This window comes from Aethalodelphis obliquidens, unplaced genomic scaffold, assembly GCF_003676395.1.
Source record: "Aethalodelphis obliquidens isolate GAN/ISIS:26980383/991018 unplaced genomic scaffold, ASM367639v1 scaffold51, whole genome shotgun sequence".
Taxonomy (NCBI): domain Eukaryota; kingdom Metazoa; phylum Chordata; class Mammalia; order Artiodactyla; family Delphinidae; genus Aethalodelphis; species Aethalodelphis obliquidens.
Genome location: NW_020837995.1, coordinates 9,059,124 through 9,078,483, shown reverse-complemented (window position 1 = coordinate 9,078,483; position 19,360 = coordinate 9,059,124). Strand labels below are relative to the sequence as shown.

The 19,360-nt window shown below is 39.8% G+C and overlaps 1 protein-coding gene across 1 annotated transcript in view; it reads right to left on the bottom strand.

Moving 5' to 3' along the window:
• The window catches only part of CHP1 (calcineurin like EF-hand protein 1), a 37,321-nt gene that overhangs the window by 17,196 nt on the left and 765 nt on the right, over window positions 1-19,360 (bottom strand). The window contains exons 2-3 of the mRNA XM_027083942.1: window positions 11,893-11,965; window positions 1,240-1,320 (exon numbers count right to left, since the gene is read on the bottom strand). Of these exons, the coding sequence (XP_026939743.1) occupies window positions 1,240-1,320; window positions 11,893-11,965 (154 nt within the window). The remainder of the gene's footprint in view (window positions 1-1,239; window positions 1,321-11,892; window positions 11,966-19,360) is intronic.

The following is a 19,360-nucleotide window of genomic DNA, read 5'->3' as shown; positions in this document are numbered from 1 at the left end:
AAAGTGTGTGTGTGGTAGGGGAACTATATCCATAGTTGATGTCGTAAAAGAAATGTAAAGCAATGTTCTGGATTAAAGGAGGCTAAAGAGATATGACAACTGAGCCAGACTGGGATCCTATACTGGAGGAAGGGGACATGCTAAAAAGATTGGATAAACTGGATAAACTGATAAAATTGGACTATCAGTAATATATTAGAATACAATAGGTAATGAGGGAAATAGATGAAGGTGGTCAAAGGGTACAAACCTCTAGTTATAAGATGAATACATTCTGGGGACGAAATGTACAGCAAAGTGACTATAGTTAACGACACTGAATTGTATCTTTGAAAGTTGCTAAGAGAGGTAAAAGTTCTCATCACAAGAAAAAAGTAACTAAAAAATAAAAAGAAAAAAAAAAGAAAAAAGTAACTATGTGAGGTGATGAATGTGTTAATTAATATTATTGTGGCTATAATTTTTCAATATATACATGTATAAAATCACTATGTTGTATACCTTAAACTTATACAATGTTATATGTCAGTCACATCTCAATAAAGCTGGAAAAAAGAATACATAATATTTTATATTAATATTATTACAGCACTTGATAGGTGTGGTAAGTATAAACTACACACTAGATTTCAACGACTTAATATGAAAAAGAATATACAATATAATAATACTTTTAAAATATTGATAACATATTGAATAATATTTTGGATATATCAGGCTAAATAAAATATATATTGCCAAAGTTAATTTAACTTGTTCATCCAAAATTAATTTAACGTGTTTATTTTTACTTTTTAAATGTGACTACTAGAAAATTTGTAGTAATTATGTATGTGGCCTGAATGATGTTTTTATTAGCTAGGACTGAGACAGAGAGCATACACAAATGAGGCAAAATGTTAACAATACAACAGATGCTTCTGGGTAAAAGATGTACAGGTGTTCCTCATACTGTTTGCAAATTTTGCAACTTTTCTGTAAATTGAAATTATTTCCAAATAAAAGTTTTAAAAATGTTTAGTTTTACATCAAAGATAAACAGAGATTAAAGACAACTTTGAAGATGGGCTAATAGACCTATCTGAAGTTTAAAGCAAGGATGAGGGTAGAGATATTTTAGATATGATCGAGTTAGAGAGGCCTAATGTAATCAGGAGGATCATGGTCTGAGATGACCCAACCGATAGCAACATTCCAGATTAGCCTCAGAAAGGAAGCCCAATAAATGCAGGGACTCACCCCTCTGGAAAGAAGGCATTGATGATCCGGTCCCCCAATGGGTTGATGGCAAGTTCTGGAATCCGCTGAAAGTCTTCCCGGCTGCCAAGAGAATCACCTTGGGTTAGAGACCATTGGCCCTTAGCATGAACTCCTTCAGTCATGCTAGAGTACAACCTAGCAAGGATATTACCTCCTGGAATTTACTTCTGTGGCAAATTATACCAAATAACTGCAAAGAATAGCACTTTAATAGCTGCCAAGTGTTTCTTGCACCAGCTCTGGAGTGGAAGAAGCCAGGTTTGACTATGCCACATTCTAGTGAATTCAGCACACAGGTTATGTCAGTAAACCAACTGACAAGCAAATACTAAGCTGTCCCTGTAAATGATTCCTTGAACATTACTATTTTGTACTTAGTAAGTTTGGAGAATGAAGAGCAACTGCAAAGTATCAAACACTGCAGAGTTGAATACGGGAGGAAAAATTCAGAGGGGCCTCCGTACCCTTGATAAGAAGATATACAGCACTTATGAAATGCAAGGAATTCTTAGGTGATATTTACATCTAAGTAGAGAATAAAACATGACAGGGACTTCCCTGGTGATCCAGTGGTTAAGATTCCACGCTCCCAGTGCAGGGGGCCTGGGTTCAATCCCTGGTCAGGGAACTAGATCCTGTATGCTGCAACTAAAAGATCCCACATGCTGCAACTAAACATCCCATGTGCCACAACTAAGGTCTGGTGCAGCTAAAAAAAAAAAAGCATAAAATGTGACAACTAACTGACTGGCCTTTTCTCCATTACCTTCTACAGACTAGAAGTATTTAACCACAGAATATGGCAAGAGCAGTCATCCTCTCAGAACTTGAAGTCTGTTGAAGTGAATATTGTTAGTTATCATTCACTGTATATACATTATGTGCCATTCTAACTCTGTTTATATACTTCATCTCATTTCTTTATGTCACCACTTTATACCCTTTTAGAGCTGAGGAAATTGATTTTTTTTTTTTGGGCCGTGCCATGTGGCATGAGAGATCTTAGTTCCCTGACCAGGGATCGAACCCATGCCTCCTGCAATGGGAGCACAGTGTCTTAACCACTGGACTCCCAGGGAAGACCCAGAGCAGAGGAAATTGAGAGTCAGTGAGATAAAATAACACGTCCAGTGCTACAGAGGTAAAAAGTGGCAGAACTGCAATTTAAATCTAAGTCTGTAAGTCAAAGCACATGTTCTTTTTCCTAAAAAACCACACTTCTTTCCCATAGTACATAAACTTTTTGAAAGGTGCTCTCCCAAAAAATGTTCAGTAACTGTTTTTTAAAAAATTCTTTGGTTGATATTCTGTGCCAAAAATATAAAGCTACCTACAACAAAGACAATATATGTACAAAATATCAATGTCATAAAGGACAGAGAAAGGCAGAGCATTGTTCTAGATCAAAGAGGACTTAAGAGACATACAACTGAACTCAATGCATGATCCTAGACTAGGAAAAAAACTGTTATGAAGGACAATACTGAGCCAACAGGTAAAAATGGAATATGGACCATATAGAATATGGAATATTATATAATAGTGCTGTATCACAATGCTAAATTTCTTGATTTTGAAATGAGAATGTCCTCGTTATAAGGAATACACACTGAAGTATGTGGCAAAATGTTAACAAGTGGCAAATGTGGGTATCGAGTATATGAAGTTCTTTGCGTTATTCTTGCAACTTTTCTGTAAGTTTGAAATTATTTCCAGATAAAAAGGGGGGAAAAAGGAATACAAACTCAGAAGGTGATTCCTGCCTTCAAGACATTTACTAACAGAAGAGATAAAACTTATTCCTTCACCCTCTGTGCACTAGAAGCTAATGAAATGTTCGTATTTTACCCAGGAGCCTTCAACTCTCTGGTCCTCTCGTGGTTTAACATTTACAGGGTGCTTAATTAATTCAACAAGCTCATCTCCACCACATCTGGTCATTTTCTACGTCTGTAGAAAATGACCCAGGGGACTAAGCACAAAGTTCTGGTACAATAACTCCAGATTCTAATCTTCTTTCATCATTTAGGGTAATAATTTTTATATCAGTTAATGAATTAGAAGAAGCCATTCATAAGATAACTAGGTTGCTTAAAATGATGAAAGAAAGAAAATTACTGAGGTCCTGATTATTTAATTCAACAAACATGTACTAAGCTCTTATTATATAATGTGTTCTATAATACAAAGTCTACATTATCAACACAATGTAGTTCCTCTTTGACAGAGGTTAAGAAACAATAATTACTCCCTTTTAAATGAAGATTAAGGCTGATTTGAATTGCAAGGCCACATACCTCAGTTTAATGTCTAATGAGCTTAAGTAATTTTAGCTGCAAAAAGATACAGTTTAAATACCAGGCCTAGTATCAGATGCTGAGTCCACAACCTAGCCTAACCCCTTGGGTCTCAATGAAGAATCTAGTCGTGGACTTCCAATGTCAATAAGGACCTAAACCTTGTCTTACGACACTTTTAAACTTTACTCTTAGAATTTAGATTGTATATAAAATGGGGTCTATAAGATCAAGGGGAATACAGTTGAAAATATAAATATAAAAATGAAAGGGTATAAAAAATAGTTTATAAACTGTCAAACAATGTACAGTTTATTATTGCTGGTTGTTCTATAGTGGAATGGAGATCATCTGGACACCACCTCTAAAACTCAGCTTCTCAAATTTGTCTGCCAACACAAATCTAATGGAGAAAAAGAAATACTTCAAGCAGCTCACATACCACAAGTGTTATAATTCATTCAAAATGCAAATTTTTGTGTGCTCATTAAAAAACATACCAATATTATATTCTATCTCATAGTATACCTAGGAAAATCTTCCTTGAGGATTAAGACATTATTACTGGTAGTAGGCAGAACCATGTATAATGGCATTTTTTATGGCCAAAAAATTCACAATGAAGAATTGTTTTCCAGATATGTACAAGCACAGAGATGCTCTGGGAAACCAGTTTTAGAGACCTCAGTAACCAGAAATGCCAACCCTCTACACTGATCTTCACTGTGAAAGTTTTCTCTTATACAGAGATGTAACCTCATAGTTAACTTCTTATATTTTAAGGACCCAAGGTAGATGCCAAGTTCTTTCTCTTATACAGAGATGTAGCCTCAAAGTTAACTTCTTATATTTTAAGCACCCAGGGTAGATGCTTAGATAACATACATAATGAGGACATTAAAGTCTGCTAGTTGGACATACCTGTAGGAACACACGTTCAATTAAGAAAACAGTTTTCTGGGGACTTCCCTGGTGGCGCAGTGGATAAGACTCCACGCTCCCAATGCAAGGGGCCCGGGTTCGATCCCTGGTCAGGGAACTAGATCCTACATGCATGCTGCAACTAAGAGTTTGCATGCCACAACTAAGGAGGCCACCTGCTGCAACTAAGGAGGCCTGGAGCCACAACTGGGACCTGGCACAACCAAATAAATAAAATAATTAATTAATTTTTAAAAAAAGTTTTCCACATTTTAGTATAATAGAGATAAATCATTTACTATTTGTATTTATTATGTAATTATTTATATTTATTAACATTGAAATGATAATAATTTCCGTTATCTAAAACATTTGATATTTTAAATTAAATTGATAAAAATGATTTTTTTTGTCTTGGTAATACAATTTTTTTTCAGGTTTGCCAGGTGAGGGAAGTAGCAGTTACAAAAACTAATTAAAGGAACTCTTAAGAATGGGTCAGCTGCCCACTGTTGCCAGGACCCATCCCAAGAATATAAAACCATTTGTCCCCAGGATAAAAATGGAGAACTGCTATGGAAAGAAACTGAAAGATCCACCTGGGCAGGGTTTTGGCCAAGTGTTGGAGGCTGGCTCCCCAGGAACACAGTCCTTTTATTTGGGGAAGAGAGTTGCAAATTTGTCCCCTTGCTCCCTGACCGTATGCCCTAAAGTGAGGTCTAGCAACTTACTGGCCCTGCTCAGAGTATAGAGGGCTTGAAGTCAGTCCTTCCATCCAGGCAAAGACCTGTGGAGAAAGCAACCACAAACAAGCCCATGCCAGTTTTCTACAGTAATCCATCCACACTTTTTCATAAATATGAATCGACAACCAACACTTACCGGCATTTTGGGAAAATCAATAACATAAAAAAGTAGGATCAAGATGAATAGAGATAATCATAATTCAGGGAACAAAAAGGAGTTCTGAAAGATTCTAGTAAGTAACGCAATAGATAGTTGATAAGTTCTTGCATCTGTAAAACAAAAATAAGCTACTATGATAGAGCAGAGGTCAGAGAACGAGATAGTTTCTTGGAAATTAAAAATATGACTGTGGATAAGTTCATCAAAAGGTCTACAAAATAAATTCAAGGATATCTGTCAGAAAGCAATGGAAAAAAATCAGAAAATATGAGAGAAAATTGAGTCATGGTGGTCCAATAGCCAACCAACAGAAATGCCATGAAAATCAATAAAGAAATAAGAGGGGGAGGAAGTAAAGAAATAGCAGAAGAAAACTTTCCAGCTAAAGGACATATTTTTAACTTTTTTTTTGGCCATGCTGCATAGCCTGTGGGATCTTAGTTTCCCAACCAGGGATTGAACCCTCGCCCCCTGCATTGGAAGCGTGGAGTCTTAACCACTGGACTGCCAGGGACATCCCTAAAGGATGTATTTTTAGATTGAGAAGGTTCACCTGATACTGAGCAATGAATAATGAAAAATAACCTACAAAAAGGTACAACTTTGTGAAATTTCAGAACATCAGGAGGAGATATTTGAAGGTTTCAGAGAGGAAAAAAAAAGATTATCTACTAAAACAATGAGAATTAGACTGGCATCATGGTTCTGTGAAACTCCATTCTGGAATGACTGATACCATTGTGTACAAAGTAAGTGCTTATCCAGGATATTGAAATCATCTGCCCTCTTGGATGAAGTCAAAGAAGAAAATGAGTCTCAAAAGCACTTAGTTTTTAAGCAGATAAATGGCTACCATTCAGGAAACAATCTCTTAGAATTTATAGGTAATCTTATTTATTTATTTGTTTGTTTGTTTATTTATTTATTTATTTCTGGCTGCACCTTGCGGCATTTGGGATCTTAGTTCCCCAACCAGGGAGTGAACCTGGGCCCCCGGCAGTGAAAGCGCTGAGTCCTAACCACTGGACAGCCAGGGAATTCCCTAGAGGTAATCTTTTTTAAAGTGATATATAACAACACAGCCAACTAGTAATTTCAGTAATAACTTTCTTGCAGAGTTTAACTGGTCTGTACTGTCCCCTGTAGTCAATTTAACCTGCATGGATTTACCATCCAGGAATAGTTTTCATCATGGTATTATTTGAGAAAAAGTATCTGACAAAAATCCAATATTAAAATTGCTCAAAAAAATTGCTCAATGCACAGGATATTTTTAAAGTAAACTTTTAATGAAGTATAACATACATACAGGGAAGAGCAGAAATCACAAGCATTCGGTATGATGAATTTTCACCAAGTGAAGATTATAACCGGCACCCAAATCAAAAAATTGATTACTATCAGTACCCAGATACCTCCTTCATGTTCCTTTTGTCTCTATCTGCTCCCCTCCTCAAAGGGTAGCCATTATCCTGACATCTAACACAGATTAGATCAGCACCAAGGATACTTAAACAAAAGAAACCTTCTTTGTATCCAGATAACGACCAGGCTCTCACCCTGATCTGACCTACAAAGGACCATTTCAGGGCACCTTATAGGACCCAGCTGGCTTTTCAAAGACCAATTTCAATGGCAGTGGTAGAAATATTTCACCCAAAATAATGGCACCTGAAGAAAGTAAGATTTGTGAGGTTATAGTATATATTTATATTCTGTGAAATACCGATCTAAAGATTACCAATCATTTTAACTCAACACCTATTGGTAGGCCAAGGAACTAGTGTTCTATAAAACATACTTTGGGGGTGAATCTCTGAAAGCATTTTGCAGAAGCTCCATTTCTAACCAAAGCCTTCTATAGTTTCTGCTTCATGATCCCACTGAGACTGACACTTTAAAAAAAGGAGTTACAGGGATTTCCCTGGTGGTGCAGTGGTTAAGAATCCACCTGCCAATGCAGGGGACACGGGTTCGAGCCCTGGTCCAGGAAGATCCCACATGCCGCAGAGGAACGAAGCCCGTGCGCCACAACTACTGAAGCCCGTGCGCCACAACTACTGAAGCCCGCGCACCTAGAGCCCGTGCTCCGCAACAAAAGAAGCCACCACAATGACAAGCCTGCGTACCACAACGAAGAGTAGCCCCTGCTCGCTGCAACTAGAGGAAAGCCTGCACACAGCAACGAAGACCCAACACAGGCAAAATAAATAAATAAATAAATAAATAAAATTAAATTGAAAAAAAAAGGAGTACAGAATGCCTTGGACAGTACACTATAGTCTCTCACTCTGCAGAATTTGGCTTCAAGCCACAGACATAGAGCATCTTGGGAGAGGAAAGTGAAGAAAATGTGGAAGGAAAAATATTTCTCCTACTAACTTTCTTAGGAAAGTGGGGCATGTTAAAGGTAACAAAAAGACTGGAGGTAACTTATATTCGGCTGAGCACCCTAATGGGTTCTAGAAAGGTCAAGACAGGCCTTGAGCTGAGTCTGGCGGTAAAGGCTGGAGAGAGGTAAATCACTCTATTACTATAAAAGAATTCTGAGTTTACCAGGTTATGTCTACGGCTGGAGGGAGTAGAAAAGATGGGGTTGGGGGAGAGGGGACGACAATCTATAACAAGATGGCCAGGGGCTGAGATGGCCATTGTCGGAGGCACAGCCACTGTGAAATCCCTGATATTGGGAGGGTCCAACAAAATGATTTATTGATATATACACAGTTGACCCTTGAACAACATGGATTTGAACTGTGTGGGTCCATCCACGTGTGGATTTTTTTCAATAGTTAATACTTCAGTACTACAGGATCCATCATTGGTTGAATCTGCAGATGTGGAACCACGTACACTGAGGGCAGACTATAAGTTATTCTCGGATTTGACTGTGCAGAGGGTCACCACCTCTAACCCTTGCATTGTTCAAGGGTTAACTGTAACATGCTAGTTGTTTACTATGTAGTACAATGGGGTAATTTCTTCTTGCACTCAAGGTGGCTTGGGGCTTTTCCCGTATTTTAATCCAAACCATGATGGAGATCAAAGAACAGATTTCAGACCAACTGCTTGGTAATGCTGAATACAAAAGAATCAGCTAGACTCAGGTAACCATGAAATCAAAAATTACCCTATCATTTCCTACCATCTCTTCCCCTACCAAGAATTTGTAGAAACCAGAACAGAAAGCAGTGCCTAGTGCATCATAGGTATTCAATAAATACCTATCAAATGAGTGAGTTAGTTCACTGGCTTTCCATAGAGTGTGAAATTATGTTTTAGGGGCAGAGCAAATCTTGCCTAGATTTTAAGGAGCAGGTAAGACTAACTGACACATGGAAAGTTTTCACCTCTTCTGAGGAGAAACAGCTCCTTTTACAAAAGATTTTCCATTGTTTTCCAGCAAACAATGAAAGTGATTAAAGCACACATTTACAAATCACCCTTTCTAGAAAGAAGAAAAGGACTCAAAACTAATGTGAAGGGTTTCCCTGGTGGCGCAGTAGTTGAGAGTCGCCTGCTGATGCAGGGGACACGGGTTCGTGCCCTGGTCCGGGAGGATCCCACATGCCGCAAAGCAGCTGGGCCTGCGTGTCCGGAGGCTGTGCTCCGCAGCGGGAGGGGCCGCAGCAGTGAGAGGCCCACGTACCGCAGGAAAAAAAAAAAAAAAAACTAATGTGAATTCTATATCTTCACTTAGTGGTTAAATCTGAATTTATGAGGAAGACGTAATCCCAAACTCAAGTAAATTATTCAACTATTTGGGCTGAAGGAAAAATAGAAATTTCTAGTCTTGTTAATTTTTCTAATACAAATTTATATAGTCTCCTCAACAAATGGTGCTGGAACAGCTAGATATCCACAGGCCAAAAAATAAAGTCTGACTCTTACATTTCTATCTATTGTTACACACACACACATTTTGTTTTGTTTTGTTTTGTTTTGGCTGCACTGCGCGGCATGTAGGATCTTAGTTCCCCGACCAGGGATCGCACCCGCGCTCCCTGCAGTGGGTTAAGTGCACAGTCTTAACCACTGGACCACCAGGGAAGTCCCTTCTTTCTTTTTCATTTTGTATAAATATAACAAAAAATACATATATATATATATTGTGTGTGTGTATACATATACATACAAAAAACTCAAAATGAGAAACATCCAGTTAAAAAATAGGCAAAGGACTTGAATAGGCATTTCTCCAAAGAAGACATACAAATGGTCAACCAGCACATAGAAAAGATGCTCAACATCATTAGCCACTAGGGAACTGCAAATCAAAACCACAGTGATCTACCATTCACATCCACTAGAATAGCTAAAATCAAAAGAGAGATAATAAGTGCTGATGAGGATGTGGAGAAATTTGAACCCTCATTACATTGCTGGTGGGAATGTAAAACAGTACAGAGCTGTGCAAAAGAGTTTGGTGGGTCTTCAATAAATTAAGCATAAAATTACCATGTGACCCACAATTCTACCCCTAGGTATACGCCCAAGAGAATTAAAACATAAGTCCACACAAAAATGTTCATAGTAGCCAAAAGGTGTTAACAACTCAAAGCTCTACCATCTGACGAATAGATGAACAAAATGTGGTCTATGCATACAATGGAATATTATTCAGCCATAAAAAGGAAAGAAGTACTGATACACACTATAACATGGAAGAATCTTGAACATGTTAGGGGACTTCCCTGGTGGCACAGTGGTTACGAATCCGCCTGCCAATGCAGGGGACACGGGTTCAAGCCCTGGTCCGGGAAGATCCCACATGCCGTGGAGCAACAAAGCCCATGTGCCACAACTACTGAGCCTGTGCTCTAGAGCTCGTGAACCACAACTACTGAAGCCCACTCGCCTACAGCCTCTTCTCCACAACAAGAGAAGCCACTGCAATGAGAAGCCCACGCACTGCAACGAAGAGTAGCCCCCACTCAACGCAACTAGAGAAAGCCTGCCCACAGCAACCAAGACCCAAGGCAGCCAAAAATAAAATAAATTAATAAAAAAAAAAAATCATGTTATATGAAAGAGTCAGTCACAAAAGGCCACATACTGCATGATTCCATTTATATGAAATGTCCATAGAGAGAGGAATGGGAAATGACTGCTCAATGGGTATGAGGTTTCCATCTGAGCTGATGAAACTGTTCTGCAACTAGACTGTGGTAATATATAAACGTATTATACAGTGTTGTGAATGTACTTAATGCCACTAAAATGTACACTTTGAAATGTGAAATATTATGTTATGTGTATTTTGCCTCAATTAAAAAAAGACAAAGAGGGGACTTCTCTGGCGGTCCAGTGGTTAAGACTCTGCGCTTCCACTGCAGGGGGCTCAGGTTCGATCACTGGCCGGGGAACTAAGATCCTGCATGCTGAGCAGTGTGGTAAAAAAAAAGAAAAAGTACTTAGTGTGGTCTTTGCACGTTATAGGTATTCCGTAGTCATTGACTTTAATGACTGGGCAGCATGGTTTTGGTCAATTCCAGCTTTCAGTGAAGCCAGATTTTGCCCTAAACAAACATGGCCCTATGGATTTATCAGCCATTTTCTAGCTCTTCTGCCTGAGGATTATGCACAAAGGCTCAGCAACTATATTCCTCTCCCTGTCATGCTACACCCCACACCCATGCTACAAGGCTTCTAAAGAAGTCCTCCATTGTTTCTTGACAGCAGCCAGAAAGGCAAAGAGCTTCATTCTATATCATTCAATCAAAGCTGAGGAACAACAGTAACAAAATGCTGCTACTGAGTTAGGTTGGGAGGTGGTGGTAAGGAGATATTTCATTTGACTATAAGACAATTACAAATATGAAATGATACAGCATTACATTACTCAGAAATCATATACTTACTCAAGACCAGTTTCTCAGCTGTGGCACTACTGACATTTAGGGGGGATTGTCCTGTGCATTTTAGGATGTTCAGCAGCATTCCTGGCCTCTACCCACTAGACATCAGTAGCATTCCCCAGCTGTGACAGTCAAAAATGTCTCCAGATATTTGGCCACCCAAGGGAAAATAGCCATCAGTTGAGAACCACTGCTCTAGACGAAAATACTGAACATCTTATCTAACATTAATACATATAAACTGATGTACCCTAGGAATATGGGTTGGGTTGGGAAATGAGAGGGGAAAGGACAAAACAACCTACACCATCTTGGATTGCTATGGGTCAGCCTCCTGAAAGCTAACATGTTTGGAAAAGAGCTGTGGGAAAACTCAAGCAGAGAGAGCCAAAATTCCCAAAGGTACATTCATAGGACCAGAGCAATGGCCACCCAAACTAAGGGGAGCTGGAGTAAAGTAGCAAGCACCTAGTGATAAATGTAAATTCATTGTTCTGCTTAGTATGTAAGTCCCCTGTGGATCAATGATACTCAAAGATGAGTGAAGAAATGGTCCCTGTTCTCTGCATTCCAGATGCCTATTGTGTCTGCTCTCTGGATAAAGGCAGCTATTCAGACGTTGTCAGAAAATAAAGAACGGAACTGCCTACCTGAGAGTCCCATTCTCTCCTTTGTCCAGGCTGGTGAACCGGCTGTAGAGGCGGGTGATCTGACTGTGGGAAACTAAAGAACACAAAATTAGTCCCAGTTGGAGAAGTTGCCCTCCACTCGAATTGAACCTGAATGTGGCCCTTCAGAAGCCAGCTGCTCTTCTGGTCCCAGGCCAACATTAAATGCTTCAAAGTCAGTAAAGTGGGCCGAAATCTCAACTCCAACTCACCTCTAGAGTGTCAAAGCAGGAAGAATGAAAGGAGTTAGAAAATAAACTAAATCAAGAGTAAACAAAATTGACTCTCAGGAATGAAGTCTAGGCTTAATTAAGACTGTGTTAAATGTCAGGTAGTTAAGATTTAACAAAACAAGGCCAAATTTAGTTTAAAAGGAAGTTGTGAAACTTTCACCTTTGAGTACCCTGACTTAGAGGCTATGAAAATGCATGCTTTGATTAAAAACGCATCTCTATTAATCAGTTTGATGTTTCAGGCTGCCACAGCTGGGTAGGTAACTTGTGTTGAATTAAAGATCGGGGCTGGAGTTCCCTGGTGGCACAGTGGTTGAGAGTCCACCTGCCGACGCAGGGGACACAGGTTCGTGCCCCAGTCCGGGAGGATCCCACATGCCGCGGAGCAGCTGGGCCCGTGAGCCATGGCCACTGAGCCTGTGTGTCCGGAGCCTGTGCTCCGCAACGGGAGAGGCCACAACAGTGAGAGGCCTGCGTACCGCAAAAAAAAAAAAAAAAAAAAAAAGATTGGGTCTTGTGAAACAGATTGTATTTTAAAAATCTGATTTACTCCTACCCCAAGCATCAGTGGCTTTATCTTTTCCCTCAGGATTGATCTTCGGGTAAAAGATCACCACAGCCTTGGGTCAGCCTCTTCTCTGTGATGGCGTGACCTCCACTGAGTTCCCAGTAAAGGAATGGGCTCCGAGAAAGGAAATTAGGTAATTTGTAAAATGGTCATGTTATCATCAGATGACATCTACAAGGAAGCTGTTTTGCTCCTCATTTTGGACTAACTCAGGCACAAGCTGACAATTATGAGGTAATAACTACAGGTAGACAATGAAACTTTGGAAATGGAAAAAGGAATTTCTGGGAAATAGTTCAGTCTCGTGGCAGATTGGAGGTAGGAGGAAAAAAAGAAGTTATCAAAGGAGAAAAGACAACAGCCAAAAAGCGTGTGGCAAGTGTGGACTTTGTCCTAGGCTGTACCTTCACGGGTAAAGGGGTGGCTGAGGGAGTCCTGGTAGTTGTCTTCCTCCCCCAGCTCAAGAAACAAAAATCCACCTGCAGTTTTAGGAACAATGGGATAAAATAAACAGGGCCACGGGCAGGAGAAACAGGAAGTGAGTGGCCCAGAGCTAGGAGGAGAAGACACACTGGGCAAAGCTGTGAATTCTTCAGCGTCAGGTTTCAGCGCAGGCTGGGCTCCGTTCTGTACGACTGGCTCTCTAAGGAGAGCAGAGAGCAGAGGAGGAGGCAGAACCATTCCCAGCCAGGGCAGAGCCAGCAGGGGGCCAGACACTGAAGCAGCTGTGGACCTTTCTGCTAGTCAGGCAGGTGTCAGTAGCTTGGTGTACACTCTTGTGAACGTCAGGTTGACAGGTTCTGATTCCAATCACGGCACCACAGCTTACCAGTGAGGGGTGAGTGAGTGGGGTTGTGGAATGAACTAACAGAATCCAGGAGAGGAAAGCGCTTGGCAAAGGTCTCGCACTTGGTAAGCAGTCCAGGTTAGCTATTATCATCATTATCCTTACATTGTGAGCCTGCAGGTACAGTTTTACTGCTGTACTAATTAATCTCCAGCTTTCTCCTGATTCTGCCAGTCACAACTGTTTTCTTCAGGAACCTGACTAGGCTTTGGCCTCGGGCCTCAAAGGCTGCTCTAGAACTAAAGTTCCCTTTAGTTTTCACAAAATAAGTCAGTTAAAGAATGACTAACTTTCCCAAAGGATTTTTTGAAAAAACAAAATTCGTTCACCATCTCAACATCACTGCTTTCATTTCTTCATATATCATCTAACATGTCACTGTGTACTTTACATAAACATAATAGCTTATTTTTCATTTATTAATTCATAATTTTTCTATATTGGAGTCCTTTTTAATAACTGCATAATATTTAGTCCACTGAGTATTATATATTTCAGGTTACTTTTCTTTAACAAGGAACACATTCAAATTGCAGTTCTTTTTATACTAGTTTTTTTTTTTTTTAATTTGAGAAAACAATCTATCCACATGGTAAAAATGGTACAAAAGTGATCATAGGGCTTCCCTGGTGGCGCAATGGTTGAGAGTCTGCCTGCCGATGCAGGGGACATGGGTTTGTGCCCCGGTCCGGGAAGATCCCGCGTGCCGCGGAGCGGCTGGGCCCGTGAGCCATGGCCGCTGAGCCTGCGCGTCTGGAGCCTGTGCTCTGCAATGGGAGAGGCCACAACAGGGAGAGCCCCCCACGTACCGCACAAAAAAAAAAAAAAAAAGGTGATCATAACGAAAAGTCACCCTAACAACCGCATTCCTCAGTCTCCGTTGCCAGAGTCAAACACTATTATCAGTTTACTGTGAATCCTTCTAGAAATTCCGTATGTATGTATATATGAGTATGTACAGCAAGTTATAAAATTTTTAAGTTGGAAGAAATGTTGTCACCTTGTCCAACTTCTTCAACTAACAAGTGAGCCATCAGACATCTTTCTAATCTAGAACACCATCCAAAAGAAAAGGACACTGAAACCTTATAGTACGATTTTTAAAATTCCCTTAGTGAGTAATGGTATGACATTATATCCCATATTTCAGAAAAAGAGATCAGTTTATGGCTGAGTTCCTAATTTACCAATATGTTAAAAATAACTGTGTAAATAAGTATCCAAACAACCATAAAACTGCTATCTTCCAGGACAAACTGGGCTATGTGGAAATCAGGGGAGAAATGTACAACCAAATGCCAACTTTTAACACAACTCAGTATGGTTACATCTCAATCTACCTCCTAAACATCGGAACTAATGTTATAATGATATTGTTACACAGAGCTCCGTTAGAACAGACGAAGAAGGAGGAGAAAGAGAAGAAGGAGAAGAAGCAGCAACAGTAGCAACAGCAAGTAAGCAGGCTTTAATTCAGGTGCTAAACTCACTATGACCAAGAATATAAAGCAAACTCCAAGGTGTATACCTCAGAGTAACTTCAAGGAGCAAAAAGGTATTGGAACTGCCACAGAGGAAGGCAGGACAAGTTTCCAGGAAACTATTCTCACCAGAAGGCGCTAGGTTAGCAGGACAAGTGCCCGAAACCTGCATCATTCTTGGTAACCCAAAGGAAGTCTCAGGAGTTGACAATTACTTTCAGAAAAGGCTGTGAATGTGGGCATATCTTGAAAGAAGCTATATTTTTCTCCACTGATGGGCAAATAATTAGTTTCTATTGTTGAAAGTTTACTTAAAAGACACTGCTAATCTTCCTGACTAAAAGCCATTCTGACTATCATTACTGTGCTCAGAGAAAGAAGGCATTTCACAGAAATGCCAAGCACTAAGGAGGAAAAGCAAAGTGAGGAGTAAAAATGAAAAGGGAATAAGAAAAAAAGTCATTTTGCCCTTGCCTTTATCCTAAATCTTAACGCAGAAGAACAGATTAATAACCTAGGTAAAGCATATATGTGCAACCGAAGGTAACTCTCAAAAGATTGAGAGGTTGAAGCCTGCACCCCTAACCATTCCTCCTGAACACTCCATACCCCAATATTTCGCATTTCCTGTGGCAAGAGGACTTCAAGAGCTGGCCTACTCTCTCAGGAAACCTATAAATTAAGAGACTTAAAAGAGATTAAAAACAAAAACAAAAACTTTCTTATAACTGGGGATGTCTAAATATGGACTGAATGATAGATAATATTTATAGAATTATTGTCAACTTTCTTAGGTGTGATAATAGTATTCTAGTTATGTAGGGAAAAAAACCCCTATTCTCAGGAGATACATGCAGAATGCTTAAGGGGTGAAGGGTTCTAACATCTACAACTTTAAAATGGTTCACCAAAAATATATATATAGGGCTTCCCCGCTGGGCAGTGGCTAAGAACCCGCTTGCCAATGCAGGGGACACAGGTTCAAGCCCTGGTCTGGGAAGATCCCACATGCTGCAGAGCAACTAAGCCCGTGCGCCACAACTACTGAGCCTGCACTCTAGAGCCCACGAGCCACATCTACTGAGCCTACATGCCACAACTACTGAAGCCCACGCGCCTAGAGCCCGTGCTCCGCAACAAGAGAAGCCACCGCAATGAGGAGCCCGTGCACCGCAACGAAGAGTAGCGCCCACTTGCTGCAACTAGAGAAAACATGCCCACAGCAAAGAAGACCAACGCAGCCAAAAATAAAAAAATAGGAGCTGGAAGACAGCAGCAGGGTCTTCTGTAGTGACAGAACCTTCAGGCACTATGGCAAGGCAGATGAGGGCCATGAAGGGGTTCTGCATTTTGAGCAGGAGCAGTCTGAAGTTGAACTTCCACTTACATTCTAGCCCAGGAAATTATTCTCAAGCAATTGCCTTTGCCTGTCTTGTGCTCTTTGTTGCAACTACAGAGAAACCCACACTAGTTCTATCATCACTACACCCTTTCAAACAAACAAAACCTCACTGGCCTGTAAAACGTACTTCCCAAACCTGTTCAATATCTTTGCCATGTCACATGACACACACCAGAAGGTAGAGGCTAAAAATAAATCAATCGGCATTTATTACTACTCAGTTGGCATGAGTTGTTTCTCACAGATTATGTGGCTATTTCTTTTTAAAAGGTTTTAAGTAATTCCCAGCCAGGTTATTGCCACACAGTTAAGTGAACTAAAGGTGGAGCATACAGAAACTCCCAAGACACTTATGACCTTAATGACAACTTTTATTGAAATGATTTTAATTTATGGAAATGTTGACGAGTGAAAGAAGGTGATAGAACTAAGACAATATAGCAAATGTTTTACGCCAACACAAAGTGTTTTTAGACAGTGTTTTTCAAACAGTTAGAAAAAATAGGATTTCTACTCCTTTCAAAGTTTTATTTCCTTAGAATTGGGAAAACATGATTCCTAATCCAATATCCCCTGAAAATAGGAAAAGTGTAAAATGCCGTCACCTCTCCAGTTATATAGCTCTAGACAAAGTTTTTATAACTAGCATATGCTAATGGTATTTTCCCAATAAGATGATTGTTATCTGTGGTTCAAAAGGTAATAGCTAACACCTGGTGCTCATTACATACCTAGACACTATTCTAAGTAGTTTACATTTTTCTCATTTTATTCTCACTAGGAATCCTATAAAGTAGGTACTATTATTATTCCCATTTACAGATGACAAAGTTGAGGCTTACAAGGAATTCTTACTTAGAATTACTTTTCCAAACACTTAGAGATTAAATTTCAAATACCGGATAACCTAGTCATACATGAATTCTAATCAATTTAGACTTACGAATGCAAAGCTTTCATACTGAATATAAAGTCAGTTTTACTCAATCATGCTACATTTTCTTACTGGCAAAGCGAGTAAAGAAATGTCTTATACTTGTTCTTAACTTGAAGTGTTTCTGATTGATAGTTCCCCAAACTCTTAACAGAACAAGAAGCAGAGGAAAACAGGACTAATTCCACCTCTCTACCTGACCCTCAGGTATCCGTTGTTTTTATTCTTCTAAACCTTTTGCATCATGCTAAGATTAATGCTTTAAAAATCAACTCTGCTGATCGGCACTAACTGGATAAATTGATGGCTCAACTCCCAGAGCAGAAGAATGACAGGTAGCATACTGGGGGAGAAAGCACCTGGAAGCCACCCAAAATGCCCTAGGTTAATTTATCCAAATCTAATCAATTCATGCATGAATCAAGGCCCAATTCCTGTCCTCCTCAAAGCCAGCTCACAAGGACTCTTCCCTGAGTTCTGAAAGAGGTGCCACACAATTTCAGGTACCCTATGTCCTGATGCTAATCCTAACTCCTGTGGGCTTATCTCTATGACAGGTTTGTGAGCATCTTTTGTCACCATCTGCTTTGAGTACCCAGTATCGTACTGAATATAGACATTGCAAAAATTCAATAAGTACTTGTTTCATTAGGCTTTCTGGCTCAATACATACATTTGTACTGGTTGTGGCTGAGACTCTCCCTCAGGCTTGATTCACTTTTCGGCAACTAGGAAAATAGTTCTGCAGGAGTACTCAGTTCTCACAAGGTCACACAGTAAAATATAATCCAGAGTCCTAAGGCAATTGAGGCCACTTTCATTTGGTCAAATGTAATAAAACCAGAATGAGATTATTGCTCCCTTCCTCTTGAGGTAAAAATAGCTTTTTCCCACCCTCACTCTGGTTTACACTCCCTCATTATGTGACTTTTAATTTTAAGCATGAATGCTTTAACTCTGGTGTCACCTTAGACCCACAGTAGTTCTTATGTTCTCACAAGTGTGGCCAGAGGTCATAACCACAAAATGTAATAAAATGCTTGCTGAATCCAAACTGCCTACGTTTCTACTCTTGGAGTCAGGGTAAGTCATAAAATGACCATAAGGTCAAGTGGCCAAATAAGTACTGCACATTATAAACAGCTAACTACTTTCTGTCATTCATTCAAAATCATCAAAAGGACTACATTGGTAGGCGGTGAGGCCCTTAAAGTCTTTATGGAGAGGCTTAATGACGGTAAGTTAGGAGATGCTGAAAGCAGTAAACCAGTCTGACAAGGGATGAGGCTAGATAACACCCCTTCCAACTTGAAGATTCTAGAAAGTTGAACTTGTCAGAAAGCATGGGACAGCATTTAATTTATCTCAGGCCACCACTGCCTGAATAATTCTGAGGTTCCCCCAGCACTCAATATTATCTGCGAATGGACCACTGAGTTATTTACTGGTCATCTCATTATCAAAGACAGGTATCATGAAGACTCAGAGCCCGGATGTTTACATAACTCATGTAAAATACAAGAGTCATAATGAATTACTGAGAAGAGAAAATAATGTATGCATTATCAAGGATTACACAAATGTATGATGGTGTTTTACCGGGCTTCTGAATTCCCAAAACTCTGTTGCCCCTTTCCAGTTAATGAGGAAGAGACTGGACTGTAAAAAATCAGTTCCTAGTACAAATTCACACTGAGGTTTTTGGAGCATATCCAATTTCCACGGCGACTGCATGAAGTATCCCAGCATAGTAGAAATCAATAGATCTGAAATTAGGACAGCAAGCATCCTCACTGTAAATAAAAAACTGGTAGTCACAGTATCCGTGCTTTCTCTCCACAAGCTCAGAATGAAAGAAGTCTCATATTCAGACTCCTGATTCTTTAAGGTGTCCCGTCCTGTCTTCCAAAGCCTTACTGTACGATCTCACTTTCTGGATTTATTTTTCCGATTGTGGCAAGAATTTGTTTGATTTCCCACAGTTG